The sequence below is a fragment of the Mustela putorius genome, unplaced genomic scaffold (assembly GCF_011764305.1).
Source record: "Mustela putorius furo isolate JIRA1106 unplaced genomic scaffold, ASM1176430v1.1 tig00003845_pilon_pilon_pilon, whole genome shotgun sequence".
NCBI lineage: Eukaryota > Metazoa > Chordata > Mammalia > Carnivora > Mustelidae > Mustela > Mustela putorius.
Genome location: NW_025421998.1, coordinates 13,714,121 through 13,740,160, shown reverse-complemented (window position 1 = coordinate 13,740,160; position 26,040 = coordinate 13,714,121). Strand labels below are relative to the sequence as shown.

The window sequence follows — 26,040 nt, the reverse complement described above, 5'->3', positions numbered from 1 at the left end:
GTCATCAAAGAAACCAAGAACAATCACATCAAGTACCAACAGCAACAAACCATGAGGAAAAGGGAGAATCTGAGTTCCAGAGTTGCCACGTTGTTATTTAAAATGCTAATTTTCAACAAAAAATGACAAGAGTCACTAAAATAAGAAAAGATAGCCCATACACATGAAACAAAAGCAAACAATAAAATCTGTCCCCAAGGAAGTCTAGCTCTGGACTTAGTAGAAAGTCTATAAATCAGCTATTGTAAATATACTCAAGAAACTAAAGAAAACCATGTGTAAATAACTAAAAGAAAGTAAGAGAATAGCATCTCATGAAGAATATCAATAAAGCAAGAGATACTACTTTTTTTTAGAAAAACCAAATATAAATTCTGGAATTTAAAAGCAACTGGGTAAAAAAACTGTGAAGCAGAAGTTCTACATGAGGGTCTCAAAAGTAAATCACAGCAGTCAGAAGAAAGAAATCGGGAAATCAGAAGTTCAGACAAATGAGATTACTCCATCTGAGGAACAGAAAAAATGAACAGAGCCTCAGAGACCTGAGGGACACACTAGGCACAATGCACACAACAGAGCCACAGAAAGGAAAGTGAAAGGGTAGAAAGAATATATGAAAAAAATGACTGAAAACACACATTCATGAAGCTCAATGAATGCCAAGCAGGATAAATTCAAAGAGATCAATACCTAGATGATCAAAATCAAACTGTCAAAAAAGCTAAAGACAAGGAAAGAATCTTTGAAGTAGGATGAAAAGCAACTTCTCACACAGGAGGGCCCTGTTAGGGTAACAGCGGATCTGGCCTGAGAAAGCACACGGGCCAGGGCGCCTGGGTGGCTCAGCTGGTGAAGCATCCGCCTTTGGCTCAGGTCATGACCCCATGTGGGGCTCCCTACCCAGCGGGGCGACTGCCCCCTCTTCCTCTGTGCACCCCTGCTCCCCTCTCATGTTCTCCCTTTTTCTCTCTCAAATACATAAATAAAATCTTGAAAGAAAGAGAGAGAAAAAAAAAAGAATGAAAAAAAAAAAAAAGGAAGGAGTGAGCCATGCAGGCTAGAAAGCAGCAGGCGGAGCAGTCAAAGGATGACAGGAAGGCACGTCAGCAAAGAATTCTGTATCAGGCAACACTATCCTTCAAAGATGAAGGAAAAATTGAGTACTGCAGATTTAAAAAACAAACAAACAACAACAACAACAAAACCCTGAGAGAATTCATCCCTAACAAGCCTATCTTTTCTTACATAACCCCTGCAAGAAACTAGAGAAAGTTCTTCAGACTGAAATGAAAGGACGCTAGATAGTAACTTGAATCCATATGAAGAACTAGAGTGTGCTGGTGAAGATAAATATAAAAGACAGGGTAAGTATACCTTGTGTTAACTCATTCTCTCCTATTTAATTTAAAACAACTGTACCCCAGGAACAGAGAACATAAGTTATCATATAAAAGCCAATTCCGGGTACACATTAAAATTAAATCGTATTGATTTGAAACATGAAACAGATTGTAATCCCAGAGAAAATATTAAGACAATAACCAAAAAATATAGTTTAAAAAAAAAAAGATGAGAGAATTAAAATACTATCCAGGGTGCCTGGGTGCCTCAACCGGTTGGGACCTGGGTAGCTCAGTGGGTTAGAGCCTCTGCCTTAGGCTCAAGTCATGGCCCCGGGGTCCTGCATTAGGCTCCCTGTTCAGCGGGGAGCCTGCTTCCCTCTCTCTCCGCCTGCCTCTCTGCCTACTTGTGATCTCTGTCAAATAAATAAAATCTCCTAAAAAAAAAAAAAAAGGGGGGGGCCTAACTCTTGATTTCAGTTCAAAGCATGACCTCAGTGTCCTGGGATTGAGCCCCACTTGGGCTCCACACTCACAGGGGAATCTGCTGGAGATGCTCTCTCTCCCTCTGCCCCTCCCTGGCATGCTCTCTCTCTCACTCTAAAAAAAAGAAAAAAAATCTTAAAAATCTTAAAAAGTAATAATAAAAATAAATAAAATACTACACTAGAAAACTGTTATTTAACATAAAAGAAACGAGGGGGAAAAAAGAACAAAAATTTCAAAACTTACTACAAAGAAACAATCATCAAAACAGTGTGGCACCGGCATAAAGGCAGACGTACAGATCAACGGAATAGAATTTAAAATTCAGTAATAACCCTACAGATTCGCAGTCAGTTGATTCTAAACAAGGGTGGCAAGACAACTCAGTGAGGGCAAGACTATCCTTTCTAATACATGCATCGGTGACAAATGGATACTGACATGCAAAGAATGAGGTTAGACAATTCCGTCAAACCCTGTCTAAAACTGAACTCAAAATTAATCAAAAATCTGTATGTAAGAGCTAAAACTATAAAACTCTTAGAAGAAAACAAAAATGTAAACATCCATGTCCTTGGATTAGCCAATGGTTTCTTAGATAAGCACGAGCAACCAAAAATAAATGAATAAATACATTATAGACCCTATCAAAACTAAAGATTCTCTTGTGCTTCAAAAAACACCATCTCTGGGACGCCTGGGTGGCTCAGTGGGTTAAAGCCTCCGCTTTCAGCTCACGTCATGATCCCAGGGTCCTGGGAACGAGTCCCGCATCGGGCTCTCTGCTTTGGCAGGGAGCCTGCTTCCTCTTCTCTCTCTCTCTGCCTGCATCTCTCCTACTTGTGATCTCTGTCTGTCAAATAAATAAATAAAATCTTTTAAAAACAACAACAACAAAAAAAACCCCACCATCTCTTAAGAAAGTAAAAAGAGGAGCACCTGGGGGGCCCAGTCAGTGAAGCGTCCACCTTTGGCTCAGGTCAGTGATCCTGGGGTCCTGGGATCGAGCCCCATGTTGGGCTCCCTGCTCAGTGGGGAGCCTGCTTCTCCCTCTGCCCCCCACTTGGGCATGCTCTCCCTCTCTCTAAGTAAGTGAGTAAATAAGTAAATAAATAAATAAATAAATAAAATCCTTTAAAAAGAAGTAAAAACACAACTCATGGAGACGGAGAAAATACTTGTAAATTATCTAACAACAGTACAGTATTTATACTTAAAAAGAACTCTTAAAATTCAACAAAAAGACAATCCAATTTCTTAAAAAGTCAAAGGACTTGGGGCACCTGGGTGGCTCAGTGGGTTAAAGCCTCTGCCTTTGGCCCAGGTCATGATCCCGGGGTCCTGGGATCGAGGCCCACATCGGGCTGTCTGCTCAGCAGGGAGCCTGCTTCCTCCTCTCTCTCTACCTGCCTCTCTGCCTACTTGTGATCTGTCTGTCAAATAAATAAGTAAAATCTTAAAAAAAAAAAAAAAAGTCAAAGGACTTGAACAGACCTATTTTTTTAAAAGAAGATTTATTTATGGGGTGATGGGTGGCTCAGTCAGAGAAGCGTCTGCCTTCAGCTCAGGTCATGATCCTAGAATCCCGGGATCGAGTCTTGCATCAGGCTCCCTGCTCAGCACGGAGTCTGCTTCTCCCCCTCTTTCCCTCACTCCACTTGCACTGTCTCAAATAAATAAATAAATAAAATCTTAAAAAAAAATAGAAATACAAATAAAGATTTGTTTTAGAGAAAGAATGCAAGAAAGTGTGCATGTGTGAGTTGGGGGGAAGGGGGCAGAGAAAGAGGGAGGAAGAATCTCAGGCAGACCCCGCTGGGTGCTGAGCCCGACCAGGGCTCGACCCCACGACTCTGAGATCACAAGCTGAGCTGAAACCAAGAGTCAGACACTTAACAAACTGATAGACACAGGAGCCCCCCAAATAAAATTACAGGGCATTCGTCGTGTTGTTGCCTATAACGGCGGACGGAGGAAACAGCCTCAGTGCCAATCACCAGGGGACTCGGTCTGTGCCCAGCTTGCTGCCAGAAGGGACAGAGGCAGATGGGAGCCTGGGTGCGAGGGGCTGTGGGCTCAGGGCACCCGCGGGGTTCTGGCAGCCTGAGCAGGCCTGCTTCAAGCATGGGGACGTGGCAGCCGGTGCCAGAGCCCGGAGCCGCCCAGCATGGCCCGCACTGGGAACGGGGGGCAGAAACGTGATCGTGCTGGGGGCGGGGAGTGTGTGACAGCAGACGCTCCTACTTGGTCGCATGCATGTCATTTGCCAGAACGTCCCGGCAGCTCACACGTGATGCTGGGGTCTGGGCAGGCACTGGGAGAGGATAAGAGGGTGGGTGCAGGGGAGACACGCTCGGCCACCCGTGCCGGCGCTCTGCAGAGATGAACGTCCTGGGCGCCAGGTGCCACACACAGCAGAAGGGAGCCCGGAGCCTCTGCGCCCAAGGCCGGCTCTCCCGACACCCTCCAGGATGGGAACTGGGGTTTGGAGCTTCCAGACAAACCCCACCTGCTGCCCCGAGCTCAGGGGAAAAGCAGTGCCATCCAAGACATGCCAGAAGCCTGAGCGCTATTCTGGAAGGTTCCTGCGAAGACACAAACGGCGTGAGGCACAGCTGTGAGCACCCCAGCCGGCAGGACGTCGCCCGCTGGCGAAGACCAGCCCCACCGCAGCAGGAAGCAGCGCGCTGAGGAGGACAGGAGCTGCCTGTCATTCGGCTACTCAGCCAGGACTCTGTAGCAACGCCATGACACTGTCCCCCGAAAGGCCGCAGGTAGACAGGCAGGGTCCCGGTCCCCACTCTGCCACTGTTCTACCAGACGGTCTGCGGTCTTGGCACCAGCCAGACAGGTTTAGAACCCCAGTCTCTGGGCTCCAGCATCCTGGCACTGCAATGCTAGGACTCGGTGCCAGACCAGGGTCCCACCGGGCCCCAGCTGACACGGGCGACACAGTGACTCCTGTGGTGACCACGCAGCTCCTTCTCCCCGCTCTGCACTGAGGACAGGGATGTCATTTTCCTCAGCAGAGTTGACCGCATCTCTCTCCCACACGAGACCAGTTTCACTGTGAGCTCTTCCCCGGGTCGCCAGCCGACAGGCTGCGGGACGCCTCCCGCACATGCTCTCTCCTGTCCGCCGCTGCCCCAGAACCCAGCCCGGAGAGGCGATGCTCTGCAGCTGCGGGGACGGGCGCAGGGGCCCTTCCTGAGCACATGGTCTGCCCCCTGCTGCCCCCACCCACCAGTGTGACTTCGTCCCCAAAAGGCCGCGACGACAGCTGCTGTCACAATGACATCTGACAGGTGCCACAGAAAAAACCCAAAAATAAACACTGCTCCCAGGTAGCTGTGACAGGCACCTCAGGGGAGAGCGGGAAGGCAGCCAGTCTGGAAGAATGCCGCGACTCAGAGGGAAAAACCCTGAGACCAGCAAAAGCCAAGACACACAAACGTATTCCCAAGTTTAAAGTGAGTCAAGGCAAAAGCGCCCAGATCAGGGGCACCTGGGTGGCTCAGTGGGTGAAGCCTCTGCCTTCAGCTCAGGTCATGATTCCAGGGTGCTGGGATCGAGCCCCACATCGGACTCTGCTCTGCAGGGAGCCTGCTTCCTCCTCTCTCCCTGTCTCTCTCTCTGCCTGCCTCTCTGCCCACTTGTGATCTCTGTCAAATAAATAAATAAAATCTTTAAAAAAAAAAAAAAAAAAAAGCTCAGATCACTGAAACAATGAGAGACCACAGAGTTTTAGGAGCAGGCTGCCACATGGGAGTAACTCAGAGACGAGATCCCGAGCGTTCTGGTCACAGGAGAGACTCCGCACCCGTGCAAGGCGACAGGCGTCCGCCAGACTGGCCGCAGACCGGGATCGAATTGCTGAGTGGCATGTCTGACCCCAGCGTGTCAGCCGCATCCCAGCTAAGAAGACCAGACGCAACGCTGACCTGACAGGACGGCCCTGAAGGAGGCAGTTTCCCGCACGTCAGACAGGGGGCCACCAGACAGGCTGGCAGCAGGCATCGCACGGATGCGGCCCCTCCGTGTGCCACCATCAGCACCAGGAGCGCGGCCAGCCCACGACACCTTCCCTGGGTCACTGTCCACCATGGCCTCCAGGGCGCACCCCAGGTGCCATTGGCAGGAAGGGGTCTGGCCCTGAGCCAGTGCAGACCACCCAGCTGCCAACAATCACCACCTGAGCCCCACGGCCGTCAGCTGCAGAGTGGCCATCTCGTCCGAGTCCTGGGGGCCACCACGGGCCCTGTCAATGTCTCCTGCAGGAACAAGCAAAGCCCAGGGCTGCCCTTGGTGAGAGTGAGGGTGCATCATCCCAGAGCTCAGGCCACCGGCATGGCAGGAAGGGTGGATGTGACCCCCGGGTACAATGGCCTGTCCCTTGGGCGACGTGGTAAAGGGCAGCAGGAACCCTGCGATACACGGCTCGTGGCAGAGCAGAGTCAGGAAGACACACTGCCATCACCAGCAAGTTCACCTCCTGGGCAAAAAGGACAGTGGGAGAGGTCAGGTCCCCTGAGTCTCCAGAACCAACAGAAAATCACTAGTTTTGGGGACGCCTGGGTGGCTCAGTTGGTTAGGCAGCTGCCTTCGGCTCAGGTCATGATCCCAGTGTCCTGGGATAGAGTCCCACATCGGGCTCCTTGCTCGGCGGGGAGCCTACTTCTCCCTCTGCCTCTGCCTGCCATTCTGTCTGCCTGTGCTCGCTCTCTCCCCCCCCCCTCTGATAAATAAATAAAATCTTAAAAAAAAAAAAAAGAAAAAAATCACTAGTTTTGGGCCAGGTCTGACAAAAGTTCTTTTGGAGAAGCTCCAGAGGCTCATGGATCGGTCAGGAGACAGGAAGTCAGCGAAGTCAGTAGCACATTTCATAGTTCCTTCACCTGTGCACTAAGCAACCCCACCAAAAAATGAGCCCTGAATCAACACCTGCCCCCATAAACCCTCAGAAAATGCCAGGCAAAGTGCTCCCCCAGGAAGGCCACCTGCACCAGCTGGCGTGACCTACCAGCACCAGAGGGGACAGGGTCAGCAGAGCCAGATCCTGTGCAGGGGACACAGAGTTGCCAGGTCTTGCTTTGGATCCCAAAGTCCACCTGATCGGGGTCACTGACCCTGGTGAGAGCTCCTCGAACAGGGTGGAAAGAGGGCTGAAGGGGGAAACGAGGGACAGTGCCATGACCGCCAGCCACATCTACACAGAGCCACGAAGCTCATGTAGCAGAACCGCTGCCTTCACCAGACACTGGCGGGAGGCAGACTCCCGCACGCAAGGCGGGCCCGTTCCAGGTAGAGCCTGGCAGTCCGGGGTCGGCACGCGGAGATGGGGAACTGGAGGGCCGCGCACCGCCCAGCCTGGTTCACACATATCCAGACCAGCAGAGGCCAGTGCCACTTCACGTGGCAGTTGTTTCCAGAAAACATACACGCAACTCACGCAGGAGCTCCGCTTCACGTGCTCTGGGACCTTCCCTTGGAAAGAAGCCAACGGGGCTGCTCGGACACATAGGAAAGCAGCATGAGCTTCGGAAGCTGACACCCCCTCGCCAACCACGGCCTCACACAGGCCACGGCCACCCAGACACGCTCCAGCGCGCTCCGTGTCCGGGCCCGGCCAGAGTGGCAGACATGGTAAGCTCCCAGTGTGAACTCGGGAGGTTGAGCGGGCCCTCGGCCTCACTGTCCTGCCTACGGAACATGGCAGGCGCCGCTCCCCTCACAGGCCGCAGGCTCGTGTGATGCCTGCAGCAAGGATGCACCCCAGCCGACGGGCATGAGAACACTCTCTGCTCACCCCGCTCCACAGACCACGTGGGGCTGTTCCCTTTAAAGTGAAGCCCATCTACTTAAAACGAGTAAACGCGTCTCCTGCTGAAAGATCACATTTCTACTCACGCTTGCGAAGGTGGGGAGACCACCTTGAGCTGTGAGCGCCACCAGTCCATGGGGGATCCCCGCAGAGCCAGGACTGGGCGGCCACATGCCACTGCAGAGCCCAGGGGTCCCTGCTTGGGACATCACCTTCTCCCCGTGAGACGGGCCTAACGACCACCCTGCGTCCTCTGTAGCGCTTCCCGCGAAGACACCGTGCAAAGAATGACCCACGCACGGTACAGCAGTGGCCCCGAACTGCCCGCCACCAGGTACACCCACGCAGCATGGCAGGGCTGGTGGGCGCGTCTGGAAGACAGGGTGGCCACCCCCGATGCCTGTGCCCAAAGAAAGAGGCCACGCGGAGAAGCCAGAGGAGCCCCGTGGTTACCTGCCTGCCCTTCACCACGTGCTTGGGCACGGGCACCTTGAGCTCCAGATCGGTGTAGTCCTGCGACCAGGTGTAGTTCTCGCGCACGGCTCCGTTGTAGCTGTCAGGGTTTCTCTGGAACTGCTCCTGCCTCCTGCGGAAGAGTGACAGGTGAGATGCGCCCGGCCTCCGCCCCATGCCAGCGGCCCCAGCTGCATGCCGCCCGCGGGAGCGCCGCAGGCACCGACCGCACACCGTCTCCAGCTCCCGAGACGCTTCGCCCGAGAGGCACAGTTCCTGACCCTCCTACTCGGGCTTCCCAGAAAACCGCGGGGAACAAGAGACACCACAGAGAAGCCCCTGAGGGCAGCACCCTAGGGCTGGGGACAGCATCCGCAGCCACGGCCCACAGCATGCCGCGCCTGCGGGGCTTCCCAAAGCTCCCCGACCAGGCCCGTCGCTCACCAAAGGGCCGCAGTGACCAGTCCGGGCTCCTGCTTTCGCACCACCTGCTCAGCAGGGCCTCTCTTCACAGCACAACACAACCACCTCAGCCCGCGGCTGCTCAGCTCCCACCCTAACCCACCACAGCCCCGGCTTTCTCCTGGGAAAGAGCACACAGCGAGGGCAACATACGGAGCCACGGACTGCCCAGAAACCCACCCGCCGCACCCCTGGATCTGCCGGGCCGGCCCAGTGTACGCGCACATGGGCCTGGCCAAGGTGCAACAAAATACAGTACAGCCTGCCGTGAAACCAAACGGCGCTAAGCACAGCAAAAATAGCATGTTCACAGTACGTGTGGACTCATGAGCCCACGACGGCGAGTTTAACGCCTCAACGAAAGACAGAAGCCCAGTCACGGAGGCAACCATCCCGACGACCAGTGCAGCTCAGCCACCATCCCCAGCCCTCTGGAAGGAAGCCCGGCCAGCAGCCCCGTGAAGAGACACAGCATCGCGAGGGTCTCGGGGGTGCACGTGCGCACACGTGGAAAAGGCTCGGAGCGCACGCACCCAGGCCCTCACCTTGGCCAGGTGGTGGTTCACAGGGATGCACACTTTTTCAGGCCGAAGCTGTAGAACAAGAACGTGTTTACCTCCTGTGGGTATGCCTCACATGCCTTACACATGAGCCTGGGCATCCAACACGGCCCAGCCCGTGGGGCTGCTAGCTGGCTCCCATTAGGAGCTGAAATGTGACCCCCTCAAATCCAACGCTGTCCTAAGTTCCAGCACCTCAGGATGTGCCTCACTTCCAAGTGACAATGAGGTCAGTGGGGCCCTGAGCCGACCTGTACCTCACCAGGACACGAAGATGCGCACAGAGGGACGTCGGCAGGAATGCGGCTGTGCGGCCACAGGCCACAGGGCTGAAAGACGCCAGGACGACCCTCCTTAGAGCCTGGAAGGAAGCTCGGAAAGGAGCCATAGAGAGCAAGGTGGAAGAAGCACCACAGGTCACGGCCACGCACGCTGGGCATGGAGGCCATGAGCACTCTGTCTTTCTTCTCTGTACCTTTAGGCCTCACTCAAGCTCCTGGCAACACAGATGTCTAATCGAGAGAAAAACAGCTCTCTTAGAGGGCAGGCAGCCGCCTGCCCTGCAGCCCACTACCAGGCAGCTCTCGCACCAGCCTGCTGGCATCCCTGCAGCTGGGACGGGGCCAACGAAACAGCACCTGCACCCCAACCCGCTCTAGCGCCCGCTGCGGCTCAGAAGCTTTCATCAGGCGGACGTGCTCGAGTGTGCAGAGAACAGCTCCAGCACACCCGGCCAGGATGGCGCCAGGAGACATCCTCCCCACACAGCCTTTTCAATTGCATGTACTAATAATGAAATCAGCAACGCTACTAAAACACATACCGAAGACACACACAAAATAAAGGCTAACATGGCTTTGCACTTGGCAGAAATCCAGACATAAACCCTGGGACCTCTCAGTGGAGAGCAAGCTCCATCCCACATCCAGCACAGAGCCCGCACCGGCTGGGGTCCCCACGACCCCTCAACTGTAAGGCACAGCAGACGCTGCCAGAGACATCACAGGGCCACACCTGCTCAAGCGGCCCCCTGCCCGTGGGGCTGTGCCGAAAGCGTGGACCCAGAGGCGCGCTCCCACACAGGGGCTCTGGCCACGCAGCACCGCAGGCCGGGCAGCTAGGTGGGCCCCTGGCCGGCTTACCCCGAGCGGACCTGCAGCCTCCTCCCCATGGAGCCAGGCACACGGCTGGGTGCTTTTTTTAACACTTGGAATCCACATTCTCTTTAAATAAAGTTGATTATTTCCAGCCAACGATGAGTAAAAATAAGCCTCCTGTCATGTGCAGGTGCTCTGGGCCCCTCTCGCCTTGTCATCCCTGCTGGGCCTGCAGCCACACCCCTGCAGCTGCCTCTGAGTACACTGGGGGTGGGGAGAGGGGAGGGGAGGGGAAGAGTGAGTCAGCAGCCAGGGTGCAGACAGCAGGCAGGCCTCCCCGCAGCACCCACATCCGAGGAGCCCATCAGCCCCATGACAGGCTTCTGACCGGGTGTTAAAGGAAACGTGAGGCCAGGCTCCCTGGCCTGCACACGTGGGAGCTCTGCTCAGCCCCTCCCTCCACGTGGGCTCCAGTGCGTGGCAGGCACCCAGGGGCCTCCTTCCTCCCTCAGGCAGGAACAGCAGTGGCCAGGAGGAGACATGGTGGGGAAAGGGGCCACAGGCCCAGCATGAAGGCGTCTGAGTAGAGGCTCGAGTGCGCACAGAGAACGGGGACTGCTGTATCATGGGACGCCCGGGGGCCATCCTCACGCCCCTCCCCAGCTTGTGGGAGTGCAGGTGGCTCCCTGGAGTGCACCTAGTGGGAGGGACTGGGACCTGAGCATGTGCATGTGCACACACGTGTGGGGGGCATGGGGAGCGTGTGCATGTTTAAGCAGTGAGATCTCTCTCTTCCCCCACAGCTCCATCTCTCCCACCACATCCAGCGCCCAGACAGGAGCCACAGCACCTGAGAACACAGGGATTCTTCTCTGGGTGTCTGCGTTCCGCAAGCTGGAAGAGGTGAGCCCACCCTTGCAGGCCAAGGCCCTGCTGCAGGACCCTTTGCCGGCCGCACCCTCCTGCAAGTGGCACCAAGACTGGACCTCCAGGCTCACCGTGCAGCTTGGAAAGGAAAGGTCGGACTGCAGTGTGTGCAGCGACCCACCTGGGGGCTCCAGGGAGGCCCACCATGCTCACAGCCTCCCTTCCCAGCAGCAGCTCCTCCCCCCACCCTCACAGGTAACTCTCCAGCCACCACCTCTTCCCAGCTCCTGGGGCAAGAGAGCCCACAGCGTGGGGTGCCCTACTCCAGGCCCAGCTTCATGAAGTCCAGGAGCCTCCCTGACATCCACTGTCCCTTCTTGCAAGGGTCACCAGGGCGTCACACTGTCGCCATCCTCTCAGCACACTCCTGCCTGGACAGGACAGGAGCCTGGACAGTCTGGCCAGCCACTTTCACAAGAAAGGGAGGCTTCCTGGCCCTCTAGGGCACTTGGGGAGACACACTGCACATCCTAAGATGTTCATGCTTTACCCTTTCCCTCTCAACAATCCAGCCTCAGTTCTGTTCTCTCCACTTGGCGTCACCAGGTCAGCATCCAGCACCAGTCTTCCCAGCTGGAGCGACCCGTGTCCTACCGGGACCAGAGCCTGAGCAAGGACACCATGCAAGACGAGGAGGCCCCGAGAAAGGGACACATGAGCCCCCAAGGGGCTCCTGCTGGCAAAGATGAGACCATTTGAAAATCCAAAAAGAACAATGTCAGCGCGCCTGAGTGCTGCGAGCCGAGCCCCACAGCGGGCTCCGTGCTGGACATGGAGCCTGCTGAAGGTTCTCTGCTCCCCTGCCAAAACACAAGGTCCACAGAAGACTGAAACATGATGTCTCCAAAGCTCCATAAGCTCATGAAACAAAAGCCCATCAGCCCCCTTGACATCCAGAGTACAGCACCACCTGAAAATTAATAAAACTGTTCTACAGGAGCCAGAATTTCAGAAAGCCTCGTCCCTCTATAAGGACTCCAGGCAGCAAATGAAGAAGGCAGACCAGCATGAGAAAGTCATCATTTCGTCACCTACACTGGAAACCTGACTCTGGGCAGCAGTGCTCGGGGGGGCCATCGGCTGAAGAGCTGATGAGGGGGGTGGGGGTCTGCCCAAAGAAGGGTCCAGAACACCCATGTCCACAATGCCAGACCCCAGGTGCTTCCTGCGATGTCCCCACCTTTGTGACAGTCCCCAGCGCCGGGCCTAAACCCAATACCCCTGGCAGGGTACGAGGGCAGGAGCAGAGAACAAGGTCATCAGAACCGTGAATGCACTGGTGGCCCAGTCCAGAACGTAGGAAATCTAAGAAAAGTTCCAAGTTTCTTTATTTTTTTTTAAGATTTTATTTATTTATCTAACAGACACAGCGAGAGAGGGAACACAAGCAGGGGGCATGGGAAAGCGAGAAACAGGCTTCCCGCCGAGCAGGGAACCCAATGTGGGTCTCGATCCCAGGACCCTGAGATCATGACCTGTGCTAAAGGCAGACACTTAATGACTGAGCCACCCACCCGGGCGCTCCAAGCTCCAAGTTTCTTTACAAGCAAACAGCAAGACATTAAAGAGGGAGGGGAAGTATTCTAAACCCAGAGGCTCAGAAGACGCAGCAAGCGAACAGCATGCTGGGACTGCCTGAAGGCGCATCTGAGAAGAGCCACTGATGAGGCACCGTGCAGCAGCGGAACACTGGACACAGTCTGGCAGTGGGCGACCAACAGAAGGTCACAGCAAGTACATTAAGCTTCAGTCCTACTTTACTGAAGTCTGGATGGGTGAAGTTTCACGATTTCTGGATTTGTCCTATCAAAACCAAAACCAAAACAAAGTCGGGGCAGATAACGATGGACGAGGTATGAAGAATGCCAGGTGAGGAAGCAGAAGGAAGCTTCGTGGGCGCGGACGGTGTGGCTCTCTCCTTTCACGGAATTGTGAAAGTCGGGGGCGGGGGGAGGGTCTGTCCTGGCTGTGCACCCAGTGGGGGACCCACAGACCTGGGCCGTGGGGGAAGCATCCCGCCAAAAGACCTCACCTGTGGATTTCCAAGGCCGCCCCATGAGCCAGCCCCTGCAGTGTGCCTGCGTGGAGTCCCACCGACCCCTGACGCCTCTGCCCACCGAGTGCACAGGACAGAGTGTCTCAGTGCAACCTGCACTCACGTTCCTGTGTGTGCCCAGGCTTCCTGGCCATGTCCTCTCACCTCTGTGACACACCTGCACGGCTTCTGTTGGCACTGTCCCTGGTTTGCACCAGGACTCTATAATCATGGGAGGGGAACTCTGTTGGCTTCACAGCTCACAAACATCTTCTCCTGGTGGGTAAGCACTCCTCACACGTTCCTCATGATGTCCGTTTAACACAAGCCCCATCTCTGGAATAAACGGCTCCTGGGCCCTCCCTTGCTGGGGGCCCTCCCATGGCCTACCTGGGCCCCCTCCTGGGCTCTGATCCCTATGGTCCTCCAGTCACCAGCCTGTGTCTATCCTTGCTCATGTGTGTTCACACTTCGGCCCTGACCAGGTGTACCAAAAGCCCATGTGAAGACAGAGTGTAAGGCCAAGACGTCCAGAAGGACTGGCAGGGACTCTGCCCACCACTGTCAGGACTTCATACAAAATTCTAGTAACAAGTATATTTCGATAATCTGCTTTTAACATTTTAATTTTGCAGCACAATTTAAAAATCCCAGATGATTCTCTACCTAAGAGAAATGAGGCAAGGTAGGTGACGTTCGCCATAATATGACCATGACCGATCTAATAGGTTTCACTGCAAGTCACGGGAGCACCTGGGACCATGTGCGCAGCTGTCGCCAAACAAACCTCGTCGGTATTTACTGCACGCTGTGCTCATTCACCAGAAGGGGAAGCTTGTTAGGTGAGACTTTTTCTAAAATCACGTTAATTACCTGAACGAGGGAAAGAACGTTCCAAACGTTTTACGAGCACATGCATGTAAAACTCCTACCTCCCAACAAAACAAGGTAACACACGCCAGGAGCGCGTCAGGTGCAGAACGCTCAACTCTTAACCGTTAGAAGCTCAGACGAGCCCAACCAGCCTTCCCATTGCAATGCTCGACGGAACACAATGCCCATCCGAGAAGCAGTCACACACGGGGGACACCACCGGATCCCACATCCCCTGCCGGAGGGACGCAGCCCACAGCACAGCCCTGGGGCCAAATGCACACAGCACAGGCAGAGAAGCCCCGGTCAGGGTGACACGCAAACCAGAGAGCCCCAGCATGAGAGCTGGCACTGCCCCAAAACCCCCAGGACGCCTGAGCTGAGCGGGGCACCTCAGCTCCGTCCCTGGCCTCCCCTGCCTTCCGACAGCGGCATCTCCAGAGCCATCCAGTCTCCCTCGGATGTAAGCTGACCGTGGTTCATAGCCTCCAAACCGCTCCTCGCACCGGGAGCCCCGCGGCGCCCAGCCCCAGGCAGGCCCCCAGCCCACACTGCCATCTGGAAGGCCTCTGGAAGGCTGTCCCTGAGGCGAGCTGCTGCCAGATGTGTCAGGCCAGCGGGGCACGCGGCGGTTTCTGGGGCCACCACATGCCAGCACACGAGGTACACACACATGCACGCACGTGGACGGACAGGCAGGGCGCCAACCCCCCAGCCTGCCGCAGGTGGGCCGAGCTTTGAGAACCGCAAAGTGCTACACTGGCAGAACCAGGGCAGGCGTCACTTCCACAACAGGTAAAGCGAAGACGCTGGGCAAAGGACTCTGCAGAGGCTGGAAAGGGCAGTGGGTCTTCCGAGGTCCAGGCCTTGGCGGGAGGGAAGACGTGAGAGCCGGGGGACGAGGCAGGGTCACAGGGCTCCAGGGGTCGCGGAAAGGCTGCCACCAGCAAGTCTGAGCCACGCAGGCGAGCAAGACCTCGGCAAAGGCCCCGGCACGTCGTGTCGCCCCACTGGACTTCTGTCCGTCGCACCTCCCACACACAGGGCACAACTCCCCGCGGGTCAGGTCTGCAGCAGCCCTGCCTCCAGCCATCACCACACACCTGACACCAAGCTCTCCTGCCCGACATACGTGAAGAGCTGTCCTCCTTGGCGTGTCTGTCCCCATGTCGCACGATGCACGTCCCCGTGCTTCCCGCCTGGCCCTTACCACGCGCGTCAAAACTACAGCTTTTGCACCCTGGGGCCAGCTCCCCCCCAGCCTTGCAGGCTCAGCAGCCAAATACCCCGAAGACAGATGCATCCTACCAACAGCGGCCCTGGTGGAGGGCTCTGGACAGACTGGATCTCAGCACAGCAGGCCGGGGGCGGGAGGCCTGGGGACCCAAGCACTTGGCATGAAGAGGGTGTCCGTGCCGATCGGTGTCCCCAGGAAGCCTCCATGCTCTCCAAGCAGCTTTGTCACCTGGTCCTTGTCTGCACGAGCCCCATAACCTGGCTCTCCACCTGGACCCAGGCACACACCTCCCTCACCGCACACACACGCCTGCCATCACCATTCTGGAAGCACATGAGGAACTACAAGGTTTCTTTCTATTAAATGAACTTTTCTCCAGAATCAGCACAGGTAACAACCACTGTATTTAGTGGTAGAGAAACCTCTTTCATACACAATCCCACAAAGATGAAAAAGAATCAATTATCCTGAAATAAGTTCTACTGCTTTTAAATTTGCCTGGATTTGATCTTGTTCTGCAAACAACACGTGTTCTCAACACATAAGCATTAGAAACAAATATAGAAACGAGACCCACTCAAGAGTAGGAAAAAGGTTTAATTCAGGCTTTAAAATTTTAAAAAAAATTAAGTCAAGAATTCTTAGTTCAAATTCTGTTACCACAAAGTTAAAACAAAGATAAGTTTCAAAAACTCTTTTCTAAATTGAAAAACAGACTTAAAAAGCAACCAATTTATACCACAGAACCCCCAAAGGCTGCTGAATCAGGACACGAACCCCCTCAAGGGAAGAAAGGTGGGCTGAGTGCGGGGAGGGAGCGAGCCTGTGTCCAGGAAGGAGGGGCCCGTCCCACTCCATACCAGCAAGGGCACTGGAGGTAGAGACGCATCTGCAGGTGTCCACGCTCTCACAGCAAGACGACACCAAGCTCAGAAACAAGAACAGCGTAGTACTTGAAGATCCGCGGCAACAATCCCTCTCAAAAACAACGAGCTTGTGGAAATGAGTCAAGACAGCAAAGACAAAGCCAACTCAACACGAGGACCAGCAGATGCAGCTGAAGAAAGACGCGTGCACCTCCCCGGAAACGGAACAGAACCAGAGAGGGAGCACAGAAGGAGGTGGCTGGGACGCTGGAAGCGGGAGCCGGAGAGAGGGGAGGCGAGAACCAGAAAGAACCACAGCAACGTCCATGGACGTGCAGGACAGGCGTCCAAGCGGCAGCCACACCGGCATGCCCTCCCAGAGCCAGGGCCACTGCACGAGGGGTCCCCGCTGCACACAGGCATCCTGGGTCCCGGGCTTTCCTCCAGGCAGCACCAGAGGCCCATCAGGTCACGAGCAGACTGCGAAGTCCTCATCCCACGATCCCCCAAAACCGGGATCTCAGAGGGGCTCCTCTCAGGGTCACTTCCTCTGCAAGGCGCCAGAGGACGTTCCTGACAGGGACGGGACACCCTAGCTGCCACCCCACCTGCCTGTGCGCTTAGGGGTGGGTCTGAGCCCTGGCCCGGGACTAGGGGCCAGACAAGGGGCCTACTCTCTGCACCTCTGCTCAGTGAGAGGATCCAGGCCGGGCAACCAAGCAGGAGAATAAACGAGTAAAAGGCACTCGCCAGAGGGAAGAAGCAAAACTCTGTCTACGGATGGTACGACCTGGTGTACACACACAATCCTCAACAATCTATTAAATGTTTAACTGAAGTTAATGTGGGAGTTAAGCAAAGCTGCAGCTTACAAAACCAATGTAGTACTCAACCGTGTCTCTCTGCCGTCGCTACAAACGACCTGAGAAGATCACACCAACCATTCCGCCTGCGGCGGCATCCAGGGCACCTGTGGCTCAGCCCATGCAGCGTGCAGGCTCGCTCGTGAGGCCCTGGGTTCAAGCCCCATGCTGGGTGCACAGGTTACCGACATAAATAAAACTTACTATTAAAAAATAAATAAATAAAATAAAATACTGAGGAACAAATTTAATGGCCAAAAATAACCCCACAAAACTGAGTCTCCAAAAACAATAAAACATGGCAGAAAGAACTAAAGAAGAGCAAATAAAACAGGCATCTCAAGGTCACGGACAGGAAGACAAGCAATAGTAAGGCAGCAATGCACCCCAGACGAGTCCACGGCCAGCACAGCGTGTGTCAGGACTGCAACTGGCTTCTGGGCAGGAACAGACAAGCTGACTCCGAAACCTACGTGGAAATGCAAGGACAGAACAGCCAAAACAGGGGATCCTGGGTGGCGCAGTCAGGTACACGTCCCAACTCTTTCATTTCTGCTCAGGCCATCATCTCAGGTGCTGGGATGGAGCCCCGCAGCGGGCTCTGTGCTCCATGGGGAGTCTGCTGGAGAGTCTGCCTCTGCCTCCGCCCCTGCTACCGTGTTCATGCTCTCTTAAGACCAAAAAAAAAAAAAAAAAAAAAAAGCCCAAACAATCTTGAAAAAGGAAGGCCAATTAGAAGACTCACACATCCCAATTTCACAGCGTCCTGACCCCCACAGTAGTCGCGACAGCACGGCATTAGCACAGAACAGGCACAGGATTCAACAGAATAAAACTGAGGGTCCAAAAAGAAACTTGGAGGTTCATGGCCAATGGCTTCTCAACAAGGAAACCAGGTCCACTGGACAAGGAAATGACAGTCTTTCCAACAACCGATGCTGGGACAACCGGATATCCATATGGAACATGACCTCACACACACAGAAAAGAACTCAGCAGGTTACATAAAACTCTAGGAAAAAATACAAGAGTAAATCATGGTGATCTTGGGCTACCACAAGCACATGCAACCAAAAAAAACCGAGATAAATCAGACCTCATCAAAATTAAAGATTTTTGTGCATCTTGTCAATGTCAAGAAAGAAAAAAGGGAACCCACAGAATGGGAGAAAATACTGGCAAATCATTTATCTGAAAAGGGTCTCACATCCAGAATATATAAAGAACTCTTCTATTTACGGATAAAATGACAACCCAATTAAAAAGTGAGTGACAGGCCCAAACAGGCATTTCTCCAACGAAGATGTACAAATGGTCAATAAGTACATGAAAAAAATATGCGACATTTTCAGTCATTGGGTAATGCCAATCTAAACCAGGAGGATGGTTATGACCAAAAAGACAGACAGTAACAAGTGTTGACAAGGCTGTAGAGAAACCGGCACCCCACCGGGCGCTAGTGCACAGGGGCAGCTGCTCTAGAGAAGTCTCATGGTGTCTCAAAAGGCTAAACACAGAGCTAGTGTCGGATTCCGCCAGGCACTGCCAGGGCTGCGCCCGAGGAAACAGAGCCGTGTGTCCACACAGACACAAATACTTATAGCACTGTTCCTTGTACAGACAAGCCGGATGTCCGTGAAGCAGGCCTTCATCAGTCAGTTGGTGCGTCCACACAGCGGAGTAGGACTCAGCACGAGGAACGAGGTGCTGACACCTCCCACTAATACGGGCGAACTGGCAGAGGCTGTGCGGAGCCAAAGCAGCCAGACCCCTGCCCACAGCTGGCGTGACTCCAAGTACACAAAATGCCACTATTTTGTCAAAAATGGCAAAACTATAGACACACAAAGTAGACTGGAGGTTCCCTAGAGCTGGGAAGTTAGGGGAGAAATGGGGAGGGAAGCTCTTTTGGGGGTACTAACGATGCATAGAACTGACGGCAGCAACGGCTGTGCATCCTGTAACGACGATCAGAACGTCACCGCACCTGCTGAAGGGCCCTGCGGCGCGGGCTCTGGGGTCCGATTTCAGCCATCTGCGCGCATGCGAGCGTGAGAAAGGTGCGTGAGCAGGTTCCCCGTATTAACCACCGTCAGCTATGGAATTGGAGAAAGAATTTATTTTTACACATACGTATTTGTGACTCACCTGTTACAGTGGCCAAAGATTTTCTAACGTTAAAACGATCTAACAAATTGTAAATGTAGTTTTTAACTGGAAATTTCGACAAGATACTAATCATGATGAAACCTGAACAATTTTGTTTCCCAAATTTTCTCGCCCTTGCTTTTATTACTCTTATAATTAAGTAACCGCTTCCCTTCCACGAGCTGTAGCACACAGCGGGAAAGATGCCATTCCTAAACGCAACACACATAATCAATACCTGCTTGTCCACTGATCTCGGGACACACGGAATTGTGTCCAACTCTCCAGGATGACTTTCCATGCGTGAATACAGCTGGAGAGGAGTGGAAGCTGCGATAACGCGACACGCCAGCTTCCCGCAGCACAGTTCATGAGAGGAAACCAGCAATAACCCTCCAGTTACACGCAGTTTCACCGTGACATCAGCTGAAGATCACAAGGGTGTAAGGCAGAAGCTACCCATGTCAAGTGATGTTCATTTTAAAGGAATCAAACATCAAAGGGCAGTCTTGGTCCCTTTCACAGACGATGGTGCATCCACACTGTAGCATGAAGGGAGACAGAACTTTCCTAAAATCCAACAGGGGAAATCACCAGAGATAAGACACATGATCAAATCCCTGGCGGGATCAACCGGAAAGAGGAAAGCAGTGCACAAGAAGGAACACGAATCTTATTTACAAACCCAAGAGAAGGGCAGTGGCCAGAATCCAGGCGCTGGAGCAATGAACAGAGGCAAACGCCGTGGGTAAATCACAGTGTGGAAACTTCGTGTCTCTTCTCACCACAGTGGCACAACCTAAGCGAAAGTAATATCATGCAGGTCTCAGTACCACCAAAACCCACTCTCCAGGACAGGCGGTCAGGACGTGGCCCCCGGCCCACAGGCTGTCGGCGGAGCACACCACCCTCAGCCACAAGCCCTTTCCGACACCCAGCGGTACACGTAATGTCACCAACACCAAAGCTAGATGACCCGAGGAAAAAAAACCAAAACACACACAAAAACAGCTTTTAGCCCTGACGCCTAGTGACCCTTGTCCTCTCCCCGAAGGACATTAGAGAATCAGCCTCCTCAAACGAGGAGAGGAGAGCAGGAGGGCCGCATGGACATAAAGGACAGAAGGACCCAGTGCTTCAACTCTGTGGGGAAAAGAAAGATCTAGAGTTTAAGTGCTGGCTGCAGAGGAAACTCCAATTTGCACTTTGCACTGCATTCACACAAGGCACAGTACACTCCCTGGGAACTGACTCCACCACCCAACGGTGGCCACCAGCCTTCCCACAAGCCCTGCATGGAGGGCTTTCAGCTTTCCTCTGCTGGAAGAACTCTGTCTCTTCAAAGCTGCTTGAACTGTGCCCTAACTCTTTCCCAGCAGCACATTCCCTAGGTGCCCCCCACCAACGCTCCTTCCAGACTCCAGCCCCCCAGGGAGGGCCCTCCTGCCTACCGGCCCCCACACGGGTCCCATGGCCTGCCCAGCACACCTTCTGCAGAAGAGAAGCATGCTGGGTGTCCTGGGTGCTGGGATGCAGCTGTCCATCTGTGTTCGCACACGGCCAGCCCCTCAAACATCACTCGTGGAGCCCTCAGTGCCTATAAGAGAGACGGAGAGAAGCCTGGGAGCCAAGCCACGACAGATGGGACACGGCAGCCCCTGGGGCCTTCGAGGAAAGTGCCCACACCTGGGATGAGCACGTGATGCCGGGGCTCCTACAGCAAATGGCACAGTGCTCTGACCTGCCGGCTGACCAGGCGGTCTCCCAGGCAGATGCCTCAGCACGGCGAAGCACGAACACGGGCAGTGCAGGTACAAAGAGAGAGTTCTTCCATGGCCCAGAGCCAGTAGTCTTGCACAGACCTATGTGCACACACGGGGAGGAGGAGACACGAACTGTACAGTGCCCGTGTCCTAGAGGACATGTCCAGCAACTTCACCAAAGACCTGGACATATTTTGCTTGCAAACAACATATTCCAGGGGTGCCTGGGTGGCTCAGCAGATTAAGCGTCAGCCTTGCGCTCAGGTCATGATTCCAGGGTCCTGGGATCGAGCCCCGCATCGCATCGGGCTCTCTGCTCAGCGGGGAACCTGCTTCCTCCTCTCTCTCTGCCTGCCTCTCTGCCTACTTGTGATTTGTGTGTCAAATAAATAAATAAAATCTTAAAAAAAAAACATATTCCATAAACTGCTGTGAAATTTCATATAAAAATGTTAACATGAGGACAGAAATGACCCTCCCAAGCATCCTCAGTACACCCGCGGCAAGGTCACCTGCAGAGCAGCACACACGCTGCTCCCGCACCATCACCAGACAGCTGTGTCTCCAGGAAAATCCCCAGCCAAAGTTCATCCAGATACGACCTTAACACTCCATGGGTTAAAGAAACCCTGAAGCAGGTCACCCCACCCTTGCAAAAAGGAAAGTTCCAGCTGAGGGGCTGCTCTCAGAGGCAGGGGTGCTGCCCAGCATGGGAGGCTTGGTGGGGGCTGGTGGTTCCAGGCCCCACACCCTCCACACACCCCACCAGGCGCCAGCAGGTGGAAGCCTGGAGCCCAGCTCTAGTGTAGACAGAAACTCCATTTTTCACTTGGTCTCCTTACAACGTACATTTCCCAAGCACACAACTCTGTAAGCGTGTTTGATTCTGAGCTCTATGGCAAGTTCCCCACCTTCCTGAAACTCGCAGCCCCTGCAGCACTGCTCAGGTGACCACGCCAGGAGCCTCTACCTCAAGGTAGTGCTGGGCAGGGCCGCAAAACACTTATAAAGAGGGAGCGAGCGCCAGTCAGGCAGGGTTTAGAGAACAGCTTATAAGGAAACCTAGTTTTCACATTTTATATAAATGGACACCAAGCTGCTCTCCGGCAGAGAGACGTCTCTCCTGGAGACATCTCTGCAGATAAACGTAAGGGTCTGAAGAGTGAAACCAGACACGAGGCAGGACACTGCCACCTGCCAGCAGGGGCGTCCGCAGGGCTCTGCCTGGCTCCGGGGGACGCGGTGGGCTCGTGAAGGCCCAGCCCCATCCTCGCGCGGCTTCACAGAGCTCCAGACTAAGATGGTCCGATGGGGGAGCATGACGCTCCCGTGAACCCGAGCAGTGCGCTGATCCACATGCATGCGGGTCTGCCCGCTGCCCCAGCCACAACAGAGGGGCACACGAGCTGGGCCTGTCCTGAGAGGTCCCACAGCTTGCTGACGCCAACAACTCGACTCTCTTCCTGAACCCAGCCCCTGCGTTTTGTAACAAATGCCAGGGGGACCAGGGGGACCGTGGCTCACGCACACAGATGCAGCAGATGGACTAAGGCGCGAACATGGCGAGGACGCCACAGATCGCACCCATGGAATTACAAAGTGTACAAACGAGGAAACGGCGAAATCCTTCATAACCTCATTGTAGGGAGGGCTTTCTAACTCAAAATCCCAATGCAAAAAATAAAAATATAAACGTGAAATATAATATAAATAAAAATAAAAGACTAATGTATTTTATAACAAACATTTTAAATATTAAACACCTTTGCTTGGAAAAAAAATTATAAGCAACGTCAAAAACAAAAAAAGACAAATAAATTGGAAAAAGTATATTACAAATAAAGACCTAATTTTCCCAGTATACATAGGGAGCTCTGAAAAACCGAAGGACAAAACAATAAGGTCTCACAGTCTCACAGAAAACGGGCAGAAGACACAGAGAGCGTTCTCAGAAAACGATATGGTGTGGAACTACAATGTCACACGTCATCCAGGTAAGCACTAAGCTGTCAGCGCGCCCCTCTTCCGGGCAAGCTTGACTCCAGAGTGTAGCGCGTCCCCAGCCCAGCTGTAGGGACAGGCTGTCACATGTTGTGCAGAGCCGTCCACACAGGCTGGGGTGCCCTACCTAACAACAGGGAAGGGGGGAAATGGGGGGGGTCCTGGAGAAGCTTCCAGTTCTTTCCCATCTGAGAAGAGCTCGTTCTGGGTGGCGACTTAGGGCAATGTGCAGTTCGCAGAACACGCCAGGCTGTACCTGAAGCTACACCCACAGCAGACGTGGGCGGCATGTCATCTTGGCTGCAGGGGCCCATCTTCCAGCACCCCCTTCCCGCACAGCTCTGAGTCAGAAGACACCCGAGGACAACGTGAAACGCTCAACAGGGCCACAGCCTCGGCCGGCAGGCACACAACAGACACGGGCTGGAGCCCAGCACTCACAGGCCGCGCGGGGCCTGAAGAGAAGGCAGAACGACCCTCACACACAAGGCAGGGCTGTGGGGCTCACACGTGTATTCTCATGTGTGCACACATACGCACGGGGCAGCCTGTTTGCACGCTCAGGCGAACGAGCAGGCACGGGGTGGGGGGGCGAAGACTCAAAGCCCAGCTCTGTGCACATACCCCCTCTGTACACACGGGCGTGCACGCACGCACGCACACCCGAATGGGCAGCACACAGTCCAGAGCACAGCTGGGAGGCAGACACCAGGGCTCCGCTCCCACAGTGCGGCAGCCGGCTTGGAGCCCAGGCCGCACCCCAGGGCTGGAGTGCACAGCCGTGGAAAGGTGACAGACTTCGCTGGGCGATGGGACCCTGGAATGCACAGCCGCGGCTCAGCAGAGCCCGAGGAAAGCCAGCTTCCTGGAGAGGCTGAGGCCACGGGATGCCAAGCAGGTGTGCTCACGTCCCCAAGACACACCGGGGACAGATACAGACTCCAACACCACAGCCGCTGTCTGCGCACGGGCCGGCCGCGCTCGCTGAAAGGGAACAGCGCGGCTCCAAAGCTGAACTCGGGGAGTCATTTCTGGTGGCTCTGCAGCTCCTCACAAGGGTCTTGCCACTGCTCCAAAGCATAAGGAGACACTGCAAGAAAACACACTCTCCAAATGAAATGGGGACAATCTGGGTCTTTACGACCTTTCAGGCTCCTCCGGAAAACCGTCCCGCAGGACGACAGCAGGCTAACTGGCAAAAGCGAGGCCACACGATCTAGTTCCCGTGGGAAATAGGGCTCACCTCACGCAGGGCTGGACCGCAGCTGCGGGGCAGCGGCCCCTTGGAGGGGAGGGTCCTGGCCACCTGCACCGCGGGCCTGCCCAGACATGTGCGCCGGCCCTCACCGCCCTGCCTGCACGCCCACCGGCGTTGGGAAGGACTCACAGCCGCCCTCAGCCCTCAGGCTGCTCCCCCTGCTCCGCGCCCATTTGCTGGGAACAGGCGGGCCCACCCCTGCCAGCAGGGCACGCATCCGCCACGGTAGCTGACTCACACTATCTATGCGGGAAGGTGGGCTCTAGGTGTCTGCAGGACAAGAGGGGCCCAGACTCAGTGGGGGCCCAGCAGGGCAGGACTTGGTGACCACAGGACACACAACTGTCATTCCCTCAGTGTCAGGACACATACTTGTTTATTTTAGCGAGAACTCATGAAAGCATGGGGGGAAGGCAAAGGGAAAGAGAGTCTCAAGCCTGATGAGCAAGGTGCCTGACGTGGGGCTCGATCCCACAGCCCTGAGATCATGACCTAGGCCAAAAACCAAGAGCCGGACTAAGCCACGGGGTGGCCCTCGGGGGACACTCCTACTCCTTTCATCTTGGTTGAACCTGTACTTCCTAGTTTTCCTCAATGAACAAGTGCCCCTTTTGCAGACCTCACGGTCAAGTGCTTCATCCACGCTGAGCTCTGATTCCAGAACAAAGCCAGCAGAGCAGACACCAAGCCGTGGGCAGAACTGAGCAAGGCACCCCAGGCAGCTGGCCCAGAGAATCCGCAGCACTGGCGAGGCCGGTGTGGATGCGTGGGCACGGAACCACCGTGCAAAACCGACCGTGGGCGGCAGGGGGTGCGGGCAGCATGTGGGGGAGGTCCTGAGTGCGGACTGGTGTGCCACAACCGTGCCCGCTCACTTGGCTGGGAGCCCGAGGCAGCCAGGATCCTCCTGCCTGCACAATTCTCCCAAAAGGGCTCCCCGTGGAGACACGGAGGCAGGGGTCCCGGTCAAGGAAACAGAAGATCCACCGCACCCTCTTTTCCACTGCCACGATCTCTTCAAATATCTGCAGGCGGCAGTCCAAAATGCCAGGAAAAAAACATTTGGGGGGAAGGAAGCTCCAAGGCAGGAGGGCTACCATGGAAACCGATCTAAATACAGGCGAAACCCAAGGCGCCCAAGCAGACACGGCACGGGGACGAGAGCTGGCGCAGAGAGGCAGTGTGGCGGTGACCGCTGGACCCGCGGGGGGCAGCTGCTGGACATAGCAGGATAGGCCGCCAGACCCACTGAGCACATCGTCCAGGGGCCCCCTCAGCGTCCCCATCATCAAGCAGATGCAGCCTCAACCTGAAATGCGTGGCAAGCTACAGCTAGCTCTCCCCAGCTGCAAAGGGGCGTGTGTGGGCCCTTGTGGGGGGCTGCGCCCCCGCCTTCCTGTGAGGTGGGGTCTGCTGCTTCCGCTCTGAGGATTCTGGGGCTTATTTTCCTGGGGGTACAGCAGGGTTCTCTCTCTTCTCTTACGCGGGACCCAAGAGAGGGGGCAGGATAGGCAGGCAGCCCCGGAGCAAGTCAGGGAGTCAGTCGCCCCCATGCCCACCCCGTACACCCCGCCCCCAGGGGGCGCAGCTGGGGCGCAGGCAGCAGGTCATGGCGTCAGCAGCACCGCCTTCCACAGCAAGAGGAAACAAGGACCTGGAAGAGTGTTCTCCTGGGCGGACACGAACATCTGAAATGACATCCCTCCTACTGTACTCCGCTTCCCCAGGGACTCCTGGAACGCGCTCGAGTGTTTTTAGGTCACAGCTCGTCCTACCACCCACTTACTGTGGAGCTCAAGCAGCAGCGGAACAGAAGGCTCTCGGAGGCCTGCCTGCACTGGGATGCCGTG

The 26,040-nt window shown here is 54.9% G+C and overlaps 1 protein-coding gene across 11 annotated transcripts in view; it reads right to left on the bottom strand.

Moving 5' to 3' along the window:
* Positions 1 to 26,040, bottom strand: part of NUDCD3 (NudC domain containing 3) — a 57,609-nt gene that overhangs the window by 13,572 nt on the left and 17,997 nt on the right. For all 11 annotated transcript variants that reach the window (XM_045089607.1, XM_045089608.1, XM_045089609.1 and 8 more), the window contains exon 3: positions 8,101 to 8,233. In XM_045089607.1, coding sequence (XP_044945542.1) covers positions 8,101 to 8,233 — 133 coding nt within the window. The remainder of the gene's footprint in view (positions 1 to 8,100; positions 8,234 to 26,040) is intronic.